General features: G+C 37.8%; 1 protein-coding gene across 6 annotated transcripts in view; it reads left to right on the top strand.

Moving 5' to 3' along the window:
• Positions 1 to 21231, top strand: part of NOL4 (nucleolar protein 4) — a 383263-nt gene that overhangs the window by 106162 nt on the left and 255870 nt on the right. For all 6 annotated transcript variants that reach the window (XM_073212744.1, XM_073212743.1, XM_073212740.1 and 3 more), the window contains one exon: positions 3900 to 4032. In XM_073212744.1, coding sequence (XP_073068845.1) covers positions 3900 to 4032 — 133 coding nt within the window. The remainder of the gene's footprint in view (positions 1 to 3899; positions 4033 to 21231) is intronic.

The raw sequence follows: 21231 nt of genomic DNA, 5'->3' as shown, positions 1-21231 counted from the left end.
AACTGATGATAAGTTTAAACCAGAACAAATTTTCTTTGGGGGTGTTTGGCAGTAATTATTAAAAACTTGTAAAAGTTATTTATGTGCTTTAACTACAAATTTATACTAAGGAATATGATGTATGAAACAATTCATGCATTAGGATGTTTACTGCATTGCTAATAGTGAATGATTGGCAGTCATTTCAAAAATTCAACAAAAAATTGTCAAATCTGCACCATCCAATGTGGTAGCCACTAGCTACATGTGGGTATTTAACTTTAATTGAAACTAATTTAAATTAAATTAAAATTTCAATTCTTCAACCACACTAGTCACATTTCAAGTGCTCAGTAGCTCAGCATGGCCAGCAGTCACTTCGTGCAGTAGGGAGTGTTATGGGGCAGCTCTGTCACTGCGAATGTTTTCTCCCTCAGCGCTGGCTGAGTTAAGTAACCTGGAGACCCCGTGGACTCCCATCCCTATTCTAGATCTGAATTTTTAACAAGATCTACACGGATGCACACTAAGGTTTGAGGTGGTGTATTTCACAGAAAAGTAAATAAAATAAGCTTCAAATTAGTTTGAGTATCAGGTAAGTGCAAACCAGAACAAGATGAGATTCTCAGGAGTGGTTTTCAGTCTTGCGGGAAAATCCTCAGTGTTTATTTAGTAGCTTACATGCACTTGGTACCCTTGAGACGACTTGGGTGTGTGGAGAAATAGAGAGTTCTGAGATGGAAAGTTTCAGTGGGCAGTAGGTGAACAGGACTAGTGGGGAAGAATTTGGAGGCAGGTAAGTAACTAGGACACTATTACCATGTTGTTCAGGAAATGGAAACATGAGATCTTGAATCAATCAGGACAATAGCAGTGAAAATCAAGAGGTAAAATCTGCAGCTTGAAAGCTAAAATGAAGTTTGGAATAGATCAGGGATCTGAATTTCAAGCAACTTCTCAAAATAGAAATAAAAGCTCAATGATAAAGTTCTTAAAAATAATAAGACATTTTTAAAAGGGAAAAGTCTGAGAAGAAGAACATTTGTTAAAATCTTTGTTCTTATTTTTAAAAATTAAGTTTCAAGGAAGCAGAATTCTATAGTGGTTGGTCATGACTTTATACTGAGATTTTAGTAACAAAGGAATCCGCTCACATTGTAGGATGTGCAAACCATTTTCTGGTTGTCATGCAAGACAAAACATGGGGGAAAAATTGAGATGAATAGCCTATCATAATAAAAATAAAACATTTATTACCATGTCAATCAAGCTTTCTAAGTCTGCACCCTTAGAAATCTTCAGTGATTTCTTCCTAGAGAGATCAATGTTATCTCGTGTTGGTACAATATCATATTTTATATACTTCTGCCACCTTTTATTAAAAGATAATAATTTAATCAGTTACTAATTAAACCAGGACTTACAGAATGAATGCATGCACTTAGTTTCATTAAAGCCTTTATAAATGTAAGCAATGGGATATTTCATATTGTAATAAGGAGTAGAATTGTGAAAAGTGAATTATATTTCATAAGAAATCATGGAGGAAAATATTTAAAATAGTGACAATCATCAAGCCACGTATCATGATAAATACTTTAAAATAGAGATTTAAAAAAATAAGAGTACAGAACAGGTTCATTTAGTTATATAACCACTTTAATCTCTTGTCCACATTTCTTAAAAAGTATGCTGACAAGAGTGTCATTTGCTAGTGATCAACTATATTGATTATCCATAATGTGCAAGAGCAGTTTATATACCATTCCATGGAACAAACGCTGTGACTTGGCTCTCTGTATATAGCTTTTCTTTAACACCATACACACACAATTTTCACACTCATGCATTTTACACATGTACGGACACACATATAGATATGTGTATATATATATATATATATATATATAATGGGAACAGTATTTTACTTGATTACAATAGTTAGCTATTTGTGATATATATTAAAATGCTTATAATAAAGACTATGTTTATGTGGAATACACAGCTACCTTATAAACACCTGTTAGTCTTGTTAATCATTTTATTTAAATTTATTTTTTGTATGTGTTCCTATAATAAATAGGAATAATGATATATTGTAGAATTTATTATATATTCATTACCATATGTTTTGTGCTGCTTATGTATCTGACATTCTAATTACTTTAAGTACATTATTCCTCCTCAATCCTTATACAGCCCTATGAGATTGATAATATTATTATCCCTATTTTATAGATGAGGGCATTAAGGCACAGGAAGGTCAGGCAACTTGCTTAAGTGAGCACAGCTAACAGGTGGCATGGGTGGGCCTGACATGGGCGTGGCTACAGAGAACGTGCTCTGAAGTGAAGTGCGTGATGTCACAGGCACCAGACACAGTGTGTGTTAACAGTATGTCATCCAACTATGTCCACAAACGCAGGTGTGTATGTGTATGTAATGGTGCACATTGATCCCATCAATGGCCCATAGAGTTTCACTCTATTTTCTCTTTTTAACACACCCTTGTCAGATGCTTTGGATTTTCTTAGAATTTAGACTTGGAGGAAACATGACATTCAGAGAGCAGGGCGTGTCCTGGCAGAAGCCAAGGGGCTGATTGCCCAGGGGCCTCACAGGGCAGCACTTACTTGCTGAATGGATGATGAGCCTCTTACTCAGCATACGCACCCATGATCAGGCCTTTGTTGAAGGAGGGGCGCCAGAGCCACCTTGGCCTGGCCTGCTCATCAGAATGCCGACTGCTTAGGCTGCCGGGATGTTCCTGTCCCCTAACGGGGGAGCAGCTTCTTTGCTGAGAGAAAGTAACTTATTTTTCCAGTTAATTCTTCCTGTTCAGAGAAGCTCCTCCCTTGAGCCTGGGTGACATCAGATGAATCCCAGCTCTGGTGCGACCTCGGTGTCTCCGCAAGTGGGACCAGCAGGGTCCCGGAACCTGACTTACAGGTGGTGAGGAAGGTGAAGGGAGTGAGCAAATAGATACAAACAGCAATGTCGGCGGGAGAAGCGGCAGTTTATTTTTATGTTTGAAACTTTGATCAAACGTTTACAAATTAAAGTCGAACCTGAAGGTTTTGATTAAATACATACAATATTTTACACAGATTTCTCAGATCTTCCTGCCTATGTAAGCACACCATTTATCCAAAAAAAACAGTTTTCCAAAAGGAATTTGCTTCAGTGAAGTGACTACAGCAAAATAAGGCTTGGCTTAAGCTGCTATTTGACAGGTTTTGATGAATCAGCCTTTGGCACACGGGTGTTCTGGTGATCTGGCTTGTGGTAAATGCATCTTGCACACTTTTACCTAGAGCTCCTTGTGTGGCTGTAGTGTAATTTTTGCTCACTTATGAGGAAAGAAAGGATGTCCTAAAATTACTTTGCTCTCCAGCACAGGTAGACTTTGAATCTAGTCATGGAAGGCTCTCTGTTACTAGAATCCATCCTGTTTGTCAGTGAAAATGTTTTGGTTAAGGTTTTCTTATTGTACTCTAAGATGTTTGCCTATAATCATTTATTAGGTCATGTATTTTTAAAATCAAAACATGTATTTATCTTTATGCTATGTTTTGTGATTGACTCGTTTAGGAGGTTTTTTTACTAATTAAAAAAAGCCCATTCTTTTCCTTATTCAGGATAATTCCCCAACTACATTCTCACTAAACCATTATGTTCCCTTTTAAATCTGCCTATACTTGAATACATGTTTGAATCCTCACAAGTCTTGAAATTCTGTGAAGGGAGAAATTATTACATTATTTCTTATTTTAAATATCTATTAATGTGTAACACATTTCACTGAGTTCTGTGAAAGCTTATTTCCTGGGTGAACTCTAGTTGACCCTATAGATAGAATGGTCACTGTTTGAATGTATTGTATTTTGTGATGCTTGATGATATTTTAAAACCATTTTCAGGATGAAAGTTCAATAGAAAGTGATGAATTCGATATGAGTGATTCAACACGAATGTCAGCTGTGAACTCTGACCTCAGCTCCAATCTCGAGGAACGGATTCAGAGTCCCCAGGCTCTCCCCGGCCAGCAAGATGGTAAGCCTTTTGGACCGGGCAAGTAAGCCAATCGCAAGAACCTGGGTCAGAATCCAGTTCAACATCAGCAGTTTCATACTCGTGTTGCCTTTTTATCTGTTTCTCTGGGGGATTTTTCTGTGTACCCAGGTTACATTTCCCACTACATCATTTTTGAATTCAAGTAGTTTGTTCAAGACGAAGGTGGTAGACTGAAGTATAAGCAGGTGTTAGTTATAAACCAAGCTGCCCCATATTTTGCTCCCTGAACTTGCAAAGCATGTGTCAGTGTAGTTCAGGTTTCTGTGATGTTTTCCAGCTTTGGTCACATGGGCCATGGAACCTCTGACCGAATGCAGAATTTAAAAATGATTGAAACAGTGATTTGGATTTTTTTTTTTACTAAAAGACAAAGTTGTAACTAAACACAATTGATATAAAAGGACAGAGTGATTTTGCTGCATGAGAAGAATTTGGCTGGAATTTTGAGTTACTTTATTCAGCAGTAGGGGAAAGAATCATGATCTCTTACTCCTGGGCCCGCTGGAGACCCCGGACTGTCCTGTTGCTCTTGATGGGAAGAAAAAGGGTATGTAGAAAAAGTAGACTTGGAAGTTAATGTTTTAGGTCTAATATTTTCAGAGATATTTAAAAACTGTAGATTTTTGTCTTATAAATATAAAATTATGTATACAAGTGAAATTGCCTTATTTAGGTAATGATAGATGAAAATTAAGGGTTATAAATAGAAAGAAATCGGCCATTTGTATTCAGTATTAGTTTATTATTCTGGTAATTAGCAAGTTCACATGAACTGTTTGGCTATATAGTTTTTGTGCCTCCATCTGTAGATAGGGAAATAAAAATCTTTTCTTGCTTTCTGATACTTGCTATTAAAAACTAGGTGCAAAAGATTGATGTCTTTCTAGCTAGCTACTGTTTGTGTTCTGCTTATGTTGTCAAGGTTTAAAAAATCTCTAGTTTTAAGCCTACAAGAAGTATGGAAAAGGCAGAAGTGTTTTTCTTTCTCACACCTCAGGTGAGTCTAAAGGTGTTGGTGTCCTTCCTGGCATGTTAATGGGTGCGTTGACCAGCCATTTTAAAACCGCATCTTACTTGCTGCAGGAAAAATAGCTGTTGGATTAGAAACTTTATTTGGGAAAGTTCTAAGAATGAAGTTGTTCTGGCTTAGATACAAGTTATCTTTTTTCTTCTAAAATGTGAGTAGACATGTTCAGATTTCGGTTTTTTAACAGAAGTTGTATAGCACAGGGATCAGAGAATAACTGAGATGTCTGTAGATACACTCATCCACACACGTGCATCTTACTCTGCTAGTATTTGTTCAGGGATTTTGCCTTTTATGCCATCATCTTTTTTAGTCTGTGAATTTGGAAAATGTAACAAACACAAGTACATCTCTCATAACGCAGAGTTATGGTTTTCTTGATTAAAGTTGCAGTGTGGAATATCTTCAGATATTACTCTCTCTAATGAGAACGCACTTCCTCTCACATGTGGCAGGTGCCTCCAGGATACAGACATGCCTGGTTCCTGCTCTGACCTAAGCCCAAGCCTCCCTTTATGCCTTCTCTTCACTTTCTTGTTGAGTTTTCTCTTGCAGACCCTTCTTTAAAAGTATCAGTATACAAACATGATATAATAAATATCCTCCTCAGAAAGCCAGTATTGGCCCCACTGTGCTCCTCTATCCGTTGCCCTGTTTCTCTGCACCACCCCGGCACCACACCTCACAGTGAGGCTCATCGGGAGAGTTTCTCCTGCTCCACCTGCTCCTCCTCCTTGTGGCCTCATCACAGGCCTTCGTCCTCCCTGCCCGCTGCGCTTCAGCCGGCTGTGACTGTGGCCGGCAGCCTGCACGCCATCTGCTTCATCCGTGGGACCTTGGTCCTTGTCTCTGTCCTCACTGGCCCAGAGGACATGGCACCTGTTGCCTGCTTTCTCTGCCACCTCTACTCCTCCCTGTTCCGTGTCCTCCCCACTGGATGTTGGCGTGCTCTTGGGGGCACCCCTTAACGTGTCCTTTGCTCTCGTTCCAGGTGATCATGCTGCATTGAGTGCTCTCACCGTCATCTGTCCCTGAGCTGTCCCAAATTTACTTCTCTGAGCCCTGACATCATTGCTGAGCTCAGAGCTCTCTCCCCCTTTCTATTACCTAGATCTTAGTAGTCTTCAGAGGACTTGCCACTATGAATATTATTTTTCTTATATATTAACTGTTTCTCTTCTAGAATCTAATTGCCATACTAACTGTAGATCTTCTTAGGCTTTTGATTTTTCTTTCAGTTACTCCATTTGAGACAGTTCTTAAAGCTCCATTATTAAGTGATTCAGTTTTCACCACAATCATAGTTTACCACCTAGGTTTACATGTTTTTGTGCCCCCTGTTCTCCTGTCCCTTGGCAGTATCCCTCTCCTAGGAAACCCATGTTGTCATTCCTTATTTTTATATTTCTTTACACACACACACACACACACACACTCTCTCTCTCTCTCTCTCTCTCTCTTTCTCTCACAGAATATTTTGCCACCATTGTTTTATAAAAATAGGCATTTACACTATTCTGTATCTTGCTTTTCTCTTAGAGCTTTCTGTCTGCTGGCAGATGTATATGTAACAGTGAGGAGGGCAGATATGGTCCCTCCATCAAGTAACTTCATCTGTAGGAATGGAAGTATGCATGGTACCATTCACTTTTGCTTACGGCTCATGTAACCAGTGCTGGAAAACCCCTGTCTCTGTAAAATGAGAATTCATATCAGTAAAACTTACAGTTTGTGTCTCTTTCTCACATCAGTGGGGACTTAGGGTTAGGCCTGCATTGCTCCTGGAAGCATGTTGCTCTCTCATGGATGGGGTTTGTTTGTCTTTGGGAATAGTCAGGCGGAAGGGCTTGTGAGATAACAAATCCAGTCTGGTGGGTAGTCCAAACGCAGCTTCAGTCTAGAGGTCCATAGTCCAGGAGTTCTCAGCCTGGGGCCACTTCATTCTTGGTTATGGTTGGGGGGCTCCTGTGGACTGTAGAATGTTTAATAGCTTTGCTGCCTCCACCCATGAAAAACCAGCATTAAAACCTGTCCTCCCGATTGTGACAAGCAAACATGACTTTGGACGTTACAAACGCCCCGTGTGGCCTTCACTTCCCCTGGTTAGGGCAGCTGGTTTAGGAGGAGAATAGAGTCTGGGCAAGAATCCAGTAAGATGGAGACTGGAGAGACCCAGCGAGGAGAGGTTTAGAAGGAGAGAAGACAAAGATAGCTACTCACTCGACTTTCTGAGATAAAGGCCATGTTCTGTGTTGGTGCTGTAGCTGTTGAGTACTTGAAACATAACCAGTGCAGGGAGAAACTAATGTTAATTTAATTAATGTTAATTTAAGTTTAAATAGCCACATGTGGCTGGTGCCTACTTTATTAGACCATATAGGTCTAGAGCATTATTTTATTTTGACTTGACAGTTAAGTTCCTCTCTCTGCAGCCATGGGTTTGATGTGTTTGAAGTCTTTGGAGAATATGTAGGAGAAACTCGTAATTTTACCATTAGCCGAAAGTCCAGTTTAATATTTGTAAAATATGGACAATACGAAATTTTAAGAGTTAAATTAAAATGTTCTGTTTTTTTAACCCTAAATGATTAAGATATCAAGGTAAAGAATTTGAAGTAACACATGGCTTTAGGAATCCTCTGTAATTACAGCCCAGACAAGTATGACAGTGTCTTTGCTAGACCCTGTATAAAACAGAGATAAACTTTCTCCCCATTTTTGTCTCCCTGTGGTTATGGAAGACATGAGTTGTTTTGAGCATTTGGTGCATCATCGATGTATCAAAGAGTGTCTTATTTATGCATTGAGACCTTAACAGACGGTGTTCTGTGTGCCAGCATCCTGTGGAGTAACGTCTAGAAATGGAAGAAGGAGAAGGATTTGTGAGTTAAGTCAACATTCACTTCAACTTCTACCCACGGTAGACTTTTAAAGAATATATTCAAGGCAACTTCCTAATTAGAAGATGTACTTGATAATTCTATTAGCATTTAGAAATGCACAATTCATTTGCCAGATTTGAAAATCTCCTTTCTGCATAATATTTGTATTCTAAAAAATGTTTTGATATGCTTCAATTGGTCAGGCCATTTTTGATAAACAGGGAAAAAATAATTGCAATTTAGTGGCTAACTTGCATACAAATATTAACCTACAACATATATATATACAGATATATTTATACATACTTTTTTGTACAATCATGCTTAATTATAATAAACTTTGAAGAATTTTAAGTCTCACTTCACTGCTAAAAATAGGCAGTTTTTTTGTGATAAATATGTTAGTGAAAATTAAATAATAATTATGTTATACATATATTACAGGTTAATTAAATAATGGGTAAATATTCTGGATTCTAAGTATTTGAATTGCTTATCTTTGAGTAAAATAAAAATTTTCCTTTAAAAATGTTGTGGCTTTCAGGATCAAAATGTCAGAAGACAGTTTCTGAAACTTAAAAAATATCTTGTTTTGAATTTCCTTGGGGAAAAAATTTGGATCCCATTAATGTCCTTTTAGTATTTATATGTGGAGTCTAAAAACAAAACAGAACAAAATGAACAAAGCAGCAGATGCACAGACACTGAGAGGGACTGGTGGTCACCATTGGGGGGCTGGGGGTGGGAGGGGGAGGGGATAGGGGTACCGACATCTCAGTCAGAATGTAAGTCGGCCACAGGGAGGTGCAGCATGGAGAATGCAGCCAGTGATTCTGTAATATCTCTGTCTGTTGACATAGTAACTGTGCTCTTTGGAGTGACAATTTAATAATAACTGTGGGTAACTGTTGGATCACTATGTTGTATATTTGAAATCCACGTAAATATTGTATATAATTATTTCAATAACATTTTAAAAAAGTCTTGTTAGATTATAACAAGTATTTCTCTCTGAAATCTAGAATTGGATTCCTGCTATCAGGGATGCATAGGTATTTTGTAACCTGGCAAATAAGTCTGGAATACTTTTCCCATATAATAATCCACAGTGGACTGACTTCTAAAGAGGTTTTATTAAGATAGCCACTGAAAAAAATTTTCTGTGTTAAATATTTTTCCAAGATTCTTTGAACCCCTTTGGCTTCCATAATGGGGATCTTTGATTTACATGATACAGCATTACCCAAAATAGGAAGCATGTAGCTAAAAAGGAGGTAAATGTCCCATTTAGAGATACAGTTCTAAAAAGTGTCTTAGGTGGAGCCTTGAGTATTCTTAGGCAAGGTTAAGAGGTAAGAGACCCAATATTTTATTATTCATTCAACAAACATCTGTTGAGCCCTAGATTAAGCTTCACAATGAGGTTACAAGCATAAACAAGACATATTAGGTTGAGTCATACGAAATTTTCATATTTGTTCAACCTAATAGGTCAAGCTCTAATATAAGTTAAAATGAAAAAAGAATATGAAAGCAAAATGTTTTTGGAATTGGCATATATGTCTGTTTCAGAGCACTGATATATACGCATGCTATCACATGCATCTGGTATAGAATAATCATAGTCCCGTTTTGAGTGGAAATGGAAGGGAGTGAATTAAATAATAGCAGTTTAGCTATGACATGAATAAGTGGTACAGAGAGATGGTAGTGGGAGTTTCATGTTTTCTTCTGTCCTAATTTAGATGATATGTTCAGCTGGCAGCATAGACTCCTGTCTGGGGAATTTATTTTTAAAAAATCCAGGTCCGTGGGAGCATCTCAGTCATGTGGGAAATGGCGTGGAGCCGGTGCTCCCGACCACACTTCCGAGGCCGCTCCTTGGGTCCCTCCTTGCTGTGCTGGAGGGTCCTGATGCGACAGTCCCGTGGCTGGCGGGTCCCTCCAGCTCCAGCACTGGGCTGGGCGTGCCCCCTTCCGGGTGACCTTCCAAGTGACCTTCCAAGTGACCTTCTGCATGAAGATCGATAGGCAACTTTGTCTGGGTTTTAGTTAACACTGTTTTCTTAGTTGTGGCAATTGCTGTGTCCTGCAATTCTTGATACTTTTGAAGATGCCCGTTTACCACAGCAAATTCTATAGTCTGCAGTCTTAGCTATCTGAATGTTGCATACATTGGATTTAATTCAGAACACATGCACACTCACACACACAATACTCTTTTACTGCTCTGTGTGTATGTGAATAAAATTTTATTAAAAATATGTTTGGAACTAAAATTGTTTCTAATTTAGCTGAATAGGATAGTTTCAAGTAATTATTAAAGCATAAAAACCAGTGTAAAAGCAATTACTGTTCACCATTTAATTTAGTTGAAAAATCTAATAGATATGTTTTTAATAAAAATGATTTAAAACAGTACGCTTAATAGGAAATTAAATGTAATGGTTAATTTTTTATGATGGGGAGTTTTAATTAGGCTGAACACCAAATTCTCTACTGAGGTAATATTGTCTTGTGTAAGTCATTTTATTTGTTATACAACTTTGCTTTCCTTTAACAGTTTCTAATTGTTCAGGAACTTTTGCTAAACCAAAAATAGTTAAAAGAAATTTTTTTTACATAAATTATAATAAAGTATTTGATTTCCAAAATTAAATGTTTTTGACAGTGTTCTCAATTTTTAAGTGCATATATTTCTAGATTTGAATACCTGAAAATGATACAGTGCAGCTACTTTTTCTTAACTCAAGTTATTCTAATGCCAGATTTAAAAATAATTTATGTGATTAATGTATTGAATTAATTATTCTGGGTTGAGGTAGTTAAGCTGATGAAGCTTTTTGAAAGCTTTTTCCTCATGGCAGTTGCTCTATATGTAATTATGTAATAGTTTAGAAAAATATAAAGTATCTTTATAAGTAACATAAAGAAAATGGATGATTAGGAGTGTTATTGTGACCTGGAGGAAATTCTAATTGCTAGATTCTTTTGTGATACTATGTATGCATGTGTGTTTATTGTTGAAGTTACTTGTAAGCAGACATTCTCCATTTACAAAAGTGGAAGGAGAAATAGCAATTTGTTTACATATAAACATAAGTATGGAAAAAAGATGCTTAGTTATATACTTATTTAAATACTTTTGTAGGGCATGTTATTTCCTTTGTGTATTTGGGTTCATATTATTTGAAAGTTTACTTTTCTCTTTAAGTTAGAATTCTGCTTTTCAAGAGTTGGCCCATATTATATAAGTGGTTTTTTCATAGAGGTAGAAATTTAGTGATTTCAGTCTGAAGCTTGCACACCCCAGAGCCCAGCCAGTCTTAGCTAGGTCCTGGGTCTGTGGAAAATTAGGAGAAGTTGGCTGGCTGGGTTCCACTCTCAGCTCGGTGAGCCTCATCTGCTCAGTGAAGGATGCCAGATAATCTGGAATTTGCTCCTGGGTCAGCCCTCTGTTTTGAAGTGTTGCTCTTCTGCTTGGTCAGGATCCTCATAATGTGTTTGCTGGTTCGCGAATGACACGTGGGTCCACTGTTCAGCATTTTAGTACCTCCAGAAGAAGCCGGTGGTCTGTTAGAACCAAGTAGCAGATAGTGAACCCTCTTTTAGTCCTTGAATATTGAGGTTTTTTCTAATGATGCATAAGTAAGGAAAGAAGCCACATGACACTGGAGACCTGTTAGAAAGTATCTTTTAAGCACTTACTGAAATAAATTTTGAGCTATAAAAGTTTATGTATCCAACCATATTACAGAATAAGAACCCCTTGAATTTTCCCAATTTCAAAGTCCTGAGAAACTAACTTTTCTTCCTATTTTTGATTTGTTTTTACTAACAGCTGGCTAGCCTTTATAAGCACTCACTCTGAAGTCAGCACCGTGCTATTTCTTTACAACTTTCTTGTTGCTGTGGGTCATGTAGCCATAACTTTCTTTAAAAAAAACAGCTTTAATCTTTAGGCAAAAATAATTTCGTGTTGCATAGGGTTTGAAGCTGCTGTTGCATGAGAATTGTACAGAGAGATAAAGTAGCTATGATACGTGTCTAAATTGACCATAAAAACCCTTCTTTACTAGGTTTATAAAGATCACAATTAGATGGTGGGTTGTAAAGGGAAAGAACAGTGAGAGGACATTGGAGGAAGCAGCTGAGAGGATATTTCATTATAATCATTATAAATTTACAATATAATTGTTTTCTTACGAGCCTCACTTTATTTGACTCGGGTCGTCTGGGGGCCGGGGGCAGAGCAGATCCTGTGTGTCGGCGCACACTGCCTTTGGAGCCCCGTGCAGTGTCTGACGTGAGATAGAACATGGCTTGGAATTGAAATCGTGTGTAGAAGTTTCCTCCCCATCAACTTACTTCTGTAGTGAAAATGCACTCAGTCCTTCGACTCAGTCTCTCTTGCAAACATTACATACGGGATGAGTTCCTTTTCCACGAATGAACCTTCTTTCCTTTGCACGTCTTCCTGCGGGGTACTGATGCCCATGCTGCCCCCGTCTGCCTCCGCAGCCCACCTGAGAACAATGCAACAATACAGTAGTTTTGAGACCCTAAAGGGAATGCAGGGGGCAGCGTGAAGAAACTCTTAGTTTCAAATCTTGAGACCTGTTCCTGATTCCAGCTGTGCCAGCAACTAGTTTGCAGCCTTACGTAAGAATTATTAACATCTTTGGGCAACTATTTCTACATCTGTAAATGAGAAGCTTAGATATCCTCTCTCTAAGCTGCATTCTAACTGCAAATTTTGGAGTGTTCACCCCTGTAGGATTCTTTCTTATCTATAACATTTTCTGTTGTCTTTATCCTGACAAAACACATCCCTTTATAAAACAAACGGGACTCCATCATTTTCTATATATCCCTAAACTAGTTTGTCATCTTAGACTAGAGAAAGGGATCAGAGATGATACTGACAGCCTGTCCTCCCTCCAGCCAGCACGTCCCATCTTTTGGAGCCATTTTAATTCGAAGCCGCTCATAAGGGGAGCACTTAGAAAGCCAGGGTGACTATGCAGTGGCAGATTCCCATTCTCCTTCCAGGCTTGACCACAGGAATCTTTCAGAGTCACTGACTGTGTTTTTTGTTGGCAATCTTCCTTGCCTTTGGGAGGAAGCAGTAGTCAACGCAAAGGTTTGTGGGTATTCCCACAATGTGAAGTTGACACTCCTTTTTCCCCTCTCCTTTGTGCACATCATTTATAAGAATGCTTATCCCTTATTCCTTCCTGAGGGTATGTGCCTATTATGTATATATGTACGTATTAGTGGCTATATGTGTACGAGGAAGGAGAAGGGGTCAGTTTTAGTACTTTCAGCAATAATCATGATTTTCCTTCAAGTGCTTTTTGTAAAACTTATCCTGAGGTCCTGAAGTACTGGAGGGGTTCTTAGGATTTCCTTCAACAGCAGCATCATTAAAGCTTTGACAACTCTTAATGTCTACACACATTTAAAAGTCCTTTCAAGATTTTTGGTAGCTAAATATCAGTGAGCCCATCTCAGTGTGGGGGTTTGTCTCACTGATGTGACACTATTGCTATAATGCAATAGTAGTCATAGCTTTGATAGTGCATCCTGGCCTCATCCAGAATAAATGCAACTCATCACCACTTAACTCTATCTTTATTCAAAGCTATGATAAAGTGATCAGGGCCAACACCATGGACTGCAGGTGTCGGGGCTCAGCACTGGTGGCAGGGTTCTAAACTGGCCTCTCATGCTGGTGTTCCAAAGAGCGAGGATGTACTTACTCAACACAGGTCAACCACATTGGCTGTTTGTTTACCTAAAATGTCACGTGCAAATTCTACTTTAGAACTGATGAAAAACACCTAAACTCTCAATGGGATTTAACCACCTAAAATTGCTGTTTTAAGATATTTTTAACAGAAATGTTAGAAATTTCTAACTAAATGCCTGCTTGCTGACTATAGGCTAGGCCTGTCCCAAGAATAACCTTCATAGGTTTTCACAGGAATCCGATGAGGTAGGAACTCTTGTTATTCTCGTGGAGTAGATGAGGCCATTGAGGCTAATAACTAGCCTGTCTCCGCTAAGTGGTAGGAACAGATGGAACAGACTTTCTGGAGCTGGAGCCTGTATCTTAAGAGGCAAGTTTCTGAGTCGCCACAGGCACCCTGTTACTGTTGTGTTTATTATATTCTATAACTTGCACTTGTTTACACATGTTATTTTATGCCATGCATGCTCCACCATCCCATCATGTTCTCATTTTCAAAACAGAATTAATATTCTGGCTAATACTTTAGCATTACCTGTGCTTTTAAATTTTTTTATAATAGCTATTTTTAGATATTTTCCCATATCTTCCTATTTGCATGTATGATCCTCTGTTTCTGCATTGTTATAAAGAAATTAAACCATCATTTCTAGCCATTGAAATTACTAGTTTCACCCAGCTTTCTACAACAGGAATAGCAAACTTAAATTGTGTTTATTTTAATAATGCCTCTTGATTAATTGCCTTGTGTTTAAAATTCATATTTCCTTTTATCTGTTAAATACATAATTGACTTTTGATAATTTATTTCATTTACCCCATTCTTCCTTGTATGGAAAGGAAAATAAGAAACTGTGACTGACCTCATCAACTGCATTTTCTATTTTGAATCTTCTCATTTTACTTTACTGTGCTTTTCTGAATAATAAGATCAAGCTTTGGCAGAAGGGAAGAAAAAAACACTTTTCATTCAGACCATCCACTAATGTCAATACTGACTTATCTTATAAGCTTTTTGGAGGTAACATTTCAGCTTTGCTTTGTGTGAAAAAATGAAGTATACATTTTTGTTGTTGTTGGGGAGTACCATTTTCCCACACAAAGCATCCAGATTAATAGGGATTTTTGAAATATCAGTCATATAAGCCACATCCTTATATACTTTATATTGCAATAATTGTCATGTTAATCTAATAAGCACATTCCTAAAATAATGTTAAAGGTTCTATAGGGTGGTAATTATCCAGAGTAGGTCAGGTAAACTTAAATAATAATGGGATATTCAGCCCTACCAAAATGAGAGCAAACTTTCAAAATAAAACAAAGCTTAAACTTCAGAAGAAGACTTTTAGTATTATAGATTGAAATTCCTTGGATTTGTGTAAAGAACAAAACTAGACCAATGAGGTTTATTAAGTGCTTGTGAAATGTTGTGGCTTTGAGAAAACTTGTATGTGGTGAGTTGAGAGGTTATTAACAGAACTAGTTACCTCTTGGGCGTATTTTTTTGTCTTAAGACTATGAATGGCCCTACGTGTTTTATAGGGCTTGTCAGCTGGCCAGTAAGTACACAGGCTTGTTTCTCTATTTGTATCCATAGATAAAGGTCAATTCATCCTTTCTTAAAAACAAAACTACAAAATATTATTCTAGGTATGAAAAGTGTGTAAATTCCAGATAGACTAAGTATTTTGGCTTTCTTTTATAAATGTTTTTTACCCTATTGTAGGGATCTTGTAATAATAACTGTCATGCGGTTTGATCATCAAAATAGTCTCTTGGGTCCCACATTTGGAAGCCAGGGTGAAGGCTTGGCCATCATCAGTAGGTTCTACGAGGGCAGCTGTCTGATGGGGATGGTGCCCCTCTCCTGAAGATAGTGAGGGCAGGATAAACTGGTCACCTTTCCTCACCTACCCTTCCAAGCTTCATACATGCACGTCACTGAGGCTGCTATGGAGGTGGGGGTGGGGGTGGCAGGTAGAATTACGACTAGTTTATGAGAGACTGAGTAGTTACACACAAAAAAGATAGTTTTCCCTAGAAATGACTTGACCTATCTTCATTTGGCATAAATTTCCCTCCATGACCAGAAGTGGGGCAAATGAACTGAATCCAAAGAGAAAGAAAATGCCATTTTTTTGTGCACTTCAGTTGGTGACCGTATCAGTTCATGCCAGTTCTACCTGGAAAGCAAATGTGTGTAGTAACCATCATTGAATCTGAGGCAGAGCCCAGAAGTTACTATTTCTAAGGTGGCCTCAGTTACCTTAAATTCTTCCTCCCGATCAATTTCCCTTCTTTTTAATACCTAGTAGGTAACAGGAAAGCGGGTTCAATTCATACCTGTGTTCTTTTGTAAGTAATCACTAGACTCTTTAGAAATCTTCCTCCAGATCAAAACAGATGTTTTAAAACTATGTTATATATTTTGATCCCATGTCAGTAATTATCGAATCACTGCTTTTCATGTTGGCTTGTTATATATACATAGTTGGCTTGAACATGACTTATTAAATGTTTTATATTCTCCTAAACTTACCCTTTTAAAATGAATTATTTAGTATCGTGGCCAAGGAGCACATCCTTCCTGTGGAGAGTAATCGGCCTGCTGGCGCGGGGCACTGAGGGTGTGTGCTGTCATCTCCCGGTGTGTGTGGAAGGTCTAGTGTTGCCTGAGGATGTTGCTGCGTGGAGGCAGCCTTTGTGTTTAAACAGTTGTCTTTATTAGTAAAAGTAAAAGCCATCAACAAGAATAACCTAAATTTAGGAGAAGGAAGCTAACTTCACCTGAAACATTTCTTGTTCAGTTAGAATCCACTTTGTGTCCATCCATTGCAAATGTGTATGACCGGACCAAAGCTGAGGGGTTTATGCCCAACATCTTCCATATCACCACTCATTTCATTCTATTCTAAGGGAAGAGCAGATATTTATTGTCTCCCTTGCAAGTAACATCATGTATTCATAGCTCACATATTTAAATTTATACTAAAACATCTTGTTTTAGACTAACAGATTCAAGAAAATGCTAACATCTTTCAATTATCCGAATAGAGAAGAAATAACACACAAGTATGTATTAGATTCCTCTTTCCATGGAAATTATTTAATGATGGTAAATCTCTGTATTTAAAAACCTATAAAGGCATTTTTCAAGTATGAAAATAGTAGAATATTTTTATATGAAGTTTGTGGTCACCCCAACTTGGAAGTTTTATTTTTTTATTTTGCATTTTCAAAGACATGAATAAATATTTGCCACTGTTTGAACTAATTCCATGAAAGGTAACATCCCAGAAAATTTGAATACTTCTTGTTTTGTGATAAAAGAGGCAGTAATGGAGGAGTAAAATCTCCAGTTACTATAATAACCACTAGAGGTCTACTGATCTCAACTTCCTGCCAATATTCTTCATGCCTATAAATATTTTAAATTAACTATTTCTTGTGAATTTAAGTGAATTTCTTCTGTTGTATGTATCTTTCATTCTGCAGACTTTAATTCTACTTAAAATTAAGGGTATTTGGCAGTTTTTGAAATTTTGTTGTTTTCCTATCAAGTTGTGTTTATTTAAATACATGCACACATAATGCATGTGTATATATATCCATATGTATATGGCCAGATCTTCTGTAGTTTGCCCAAGGTTTCTCATGTTCGTGCTACTGTCTTCCCCCAACTAAAGTCTCTCCCTCATTCATATATTATGGTAGATAAGATTTTACCATCATACTTTTGGTGTCTGAAAGTCTTTCATTTTCTCCTTTACTAAACTTTGTTATAAATGTATTATTCAATGGGCTATACAAATTTACTTTGATTTTAAAACAAAATCTTACTGCCTGGTGTCACACATTTTTACATTGACTTGTGAATGCCCCACCAGGAAGTTTTCAGTGTGCATACAAATCAAACTTAAACAGAGTCACATTCAGGGGGGACTCATGTGATCAGTCATGTTGCTAAAAACAGATGCGTTCTATTTTGTTGGGAATAATAAATGTTACTAGCCACTGTTCTGTAGAAAACTTGTGTCTAAGATCCCGGAAGTGTTAAATGGTAGTGCTAGTCAATGTGATTTGCTGTTTTACATTCTTTTATATGAAAGAAGGTAGAATTCAAATCTGTGTGAAAGAATTAAGGAGCCCATCTTTGAACCAGTGTTTACGGGGAGCTCAGTCCTTTGTCATCCTGAGGTGGAATGCGGGTGAGGTTTGGAGAGCTAAGAGATACCCTGTAGTCCTAGAGTCTCCTGCATCTGCTCCAGCACTCTGATGAGTCCTGGTCTGCAAAGTTCAGGGGAAATGACACCCATCGTTCTCTCCTTCCAGTCCAGTGCCATTCCCGTGCAAAGGTGAAAAATGGAACTAGAAATGTGGTGTCATCTTCTTGGAAACAGGAAGGGAAGGAAATGTGTAAGGTCTGCAACTCCTTTCCCATTGGCCAAAATTAGTCATGAATACATCTGCAATAAAGAGAAAACCTGAATTTCAGGAAACATCGCATCTCTGTTTTTTAGAGCATTCAGTGGACTGCCCCTGAATTATCTTCAGATGTTGCTCCAGCATGCAGGGGCAAGTTTGTAAATAAAGGAAGCAGTGACTGTCCTTGAGTCCAGTTACCAGCACTAAGGACTGAGTGCCACGCATTGCTGGGCAATTGTATCTTACACTCTCCAGGATGACCTTTGAGTGAGCAGCACAGCTGGTGCTGATGCACGGGATGGGAGGGTGCCAGACTGGCTCCCCTTGGCTGCCGGCATGGGGGCCAGTGAGGACGTCTGTGCCCTCTGCGAAGGAGCTGCTGGCCCCTGGGTAGGGAAGGCCGATTCCAGCATGTGCTGCTCTGCCAGAGGTGCGGGTGCAAGGCTACAGACACACAAGAAATGGGCATCTTTCCCTAACTCAGCTGACAGAAGGAAGCACCTTCCAGCAGCCAGCCCTTCTGAAGTTCATTCAAGGTGTCTCATGTGTGTCCCGCACTGAAGCAGCTCCCTTATCCCCTATCCTGGGGGTAAGATTTTACCATGATAACTTTGGTATCTGAAGGGTCTTAGATTTTCTCCCTTACCAAAACTAAAAAATATACAGCCCTTAAAATAAAACCTTTGCAACTATGAATAAACACCTAAATTAAAGTTACCAACTTCTAACTAACTGGGAAGGAACTTAAAGGGGTTTATAAAAGTGGAATGTGTGTATATACATATATATATCATTCAAAATGTACAAAACATACAAAATTTCAAGTATGTACACAAACAGAGAAAGTAGAATACTTGGGTATTTGTAGTGGAATGTACTTAACCCCCAGGTATCAAAAAGTACTAATTTGTGAATTACTTCAGTTGAGGGAAGAGCATTTGAAGAGAACATGCTTTGACTTACCAGTTTTCCTCACTCCCTCTATGCCTCGTGTGCCAAGATCATGGTGGACCCTGCAGGAGAGGAGTCCCTTCTCTCCTTTTTATCAGAATAAATGGATGAAAGTATTTTTTTTCACTTATTGCTTCTGGAAGCATTTTATGAATAGGATTGAAAAGACTCATGATTGTCAGTACACTAGGTTCAAAAATAATTCGTCTGATCCTTGGTTATTTAGCACTTACTGTGAGTCAGAAATTTGTTTACAGCAAAGACGATAGCAATAAATGAGGCAGACCTGGTATCTTGGAATTTATATTCCAACAAAAGAAAGCTCCGCTAAATAATGTAAACCAAAACACTAAATCTTAAATGTGAGAGGAAGTATGGACCATTAAAACTGCTTTTTCTGGAAATAAAATCAGAAATATAAGTTTCTCTTTTAAGAAAGGAAACTTTTTTCTTAAAATTACTTAATCACCTAGAGGGAAAAGTCTGAATAAGTATGTGTTTATTATATGTGCTCTACTTTTTCTTAACTCTTAGTTCCTGAGAAAAATCCATCTTTCTTGGGCTATGAAACTTATACTCCCCCATTATAAAATACATTTTAATGACTCTTCATACTTGAGTTAGTTTAATAATTTGTGAAACATTGTTTATAAAATTAGAAAACTCATGAAAGAATGACTATTCTGAAAACTAGTAATTAACTTCAATCAGCTGAGGTGTTAAAACAGCACAAGAACTTGGGTTATGGCCTCAGAGGGCACACTATTTTCAAAGCTATAGAAACTGATGCACTTGCGGTGAGCAAGAACATGGCAATGTGTTATATAGGTACGATGATCAGATACATTGTAGAAAGCATTATTTTGTACAAGCTGGCATCTGTTAGATCAGTTAAGGAGAAAAATAAAATATTTTGCTTGACTTTCTCGTACTCTTTTGATGCGGATCCTTTCTTTACATGGATCCCACTTTCTGACCTATGTTATTTCCTTCTTTCTAAAAACTTTCTTGCAAGGCTGGTGTACTGGCAACATAGTCTCTCAACTTTTGTTTGCCTGAGAAAGTCTATTATTTTCCTTCTACTTTTAAGGATATTCACAGGGTACAGAATACTAGGTTGGTGAGTTTTTCTTCTCAACACATTAAATAGTTTAGTTCTCTCTCGTTTTCATGGTTTCTGGGAGTTGGAGTTAATTCTTATCTTTGTTGCTCTATGGGTAAGGAGCCTTTTCGCTTTGGCTTCTTTCAAGATTTCATCTTTGACTTTCTACTATTTGAACATGATATGCCTAGCTGGAGTTTTTTTCCCCCTCTTGACATGATCCTCGTCTGTTCTCTGAGCTTCCTGGATTTGTTGTTTGGTCCCTGACATAAATTTGGGGAAATTTTGTCATTCTTATTTCAAATAATTTCTTCTTTTCCTCCCTGTCTCTCTTCTCCATCTGGTCACCCCATTATGCATGCTTTGCACCTTTTGTGGTTGTCCCACAGTCCTTAGCTCTTCTGTTTGGGTTTCTCCAGTCTTTGTTCTCTGCGTTTTGGTGTTTGAGCGTTCTGTTTTCATATCCTGTACTGGGAGATTCTTCACCACCTGTATTCAATCTAATAAGTCCATGTAATGCACTTTGCATTTTTGTTATATTAGTTTTTTAAAAATCTTTAGCCTTTCTTTATTAGTATTTCCATCTCTTTGCTTACATTTCCCAGCTGTTTTTGCATCTGGTCTACATTATCATTTGGAGCCCTTAGCATATTATTCATAGTTGTGTTGTATTCCTGATCTAATCATTCCAACACACCTGCCTTATCTGATTCTGATCCATCCTCTGTTCTTAAAATTGTATTTTTTACCTTTTGGTGTGTCTTTTTATTTATTTTTCTGTCTGTCTATCTATCTATCTATCTATCTATCTATCTATCTATCTATCTATCTATCTATCTATCTATCAATCATCTATCCATCCACCCATCTATCTGTCTATCTATTTTTTATAGCCAGCCATGATATACTTGGTAAAAGGAACTGTTGTAAGTAGGCCTTTAATGATACAATGCTGAGGCATGGGGGTGGGGGATTGGTATCTGCAGTAACTGTGAGTAAGTCTCAGATTTTAGCGAGCCTGTTCCTCTGGACTGAA

Source organism: Manis javanica, chromosome 9, assembly GCF_040802235.1.
Source record: "Manis javanica isolate MJ-LG chromosome 9, MJ_LKY, whole genome shotgun sequence".
In the NCBI taxonomy this organism is placed as follows: domain Eukaryota; kingdom Metazoa; phylum Chordata; class Mammalia; order Pholidota; family Manidae; genus Manis; species Manis javanica.
The sequence above is the reverse complement of the archived record's forward strand: the minus strand, read 5'-3'. Positions and strand labels throughout refer to the sequence as shown.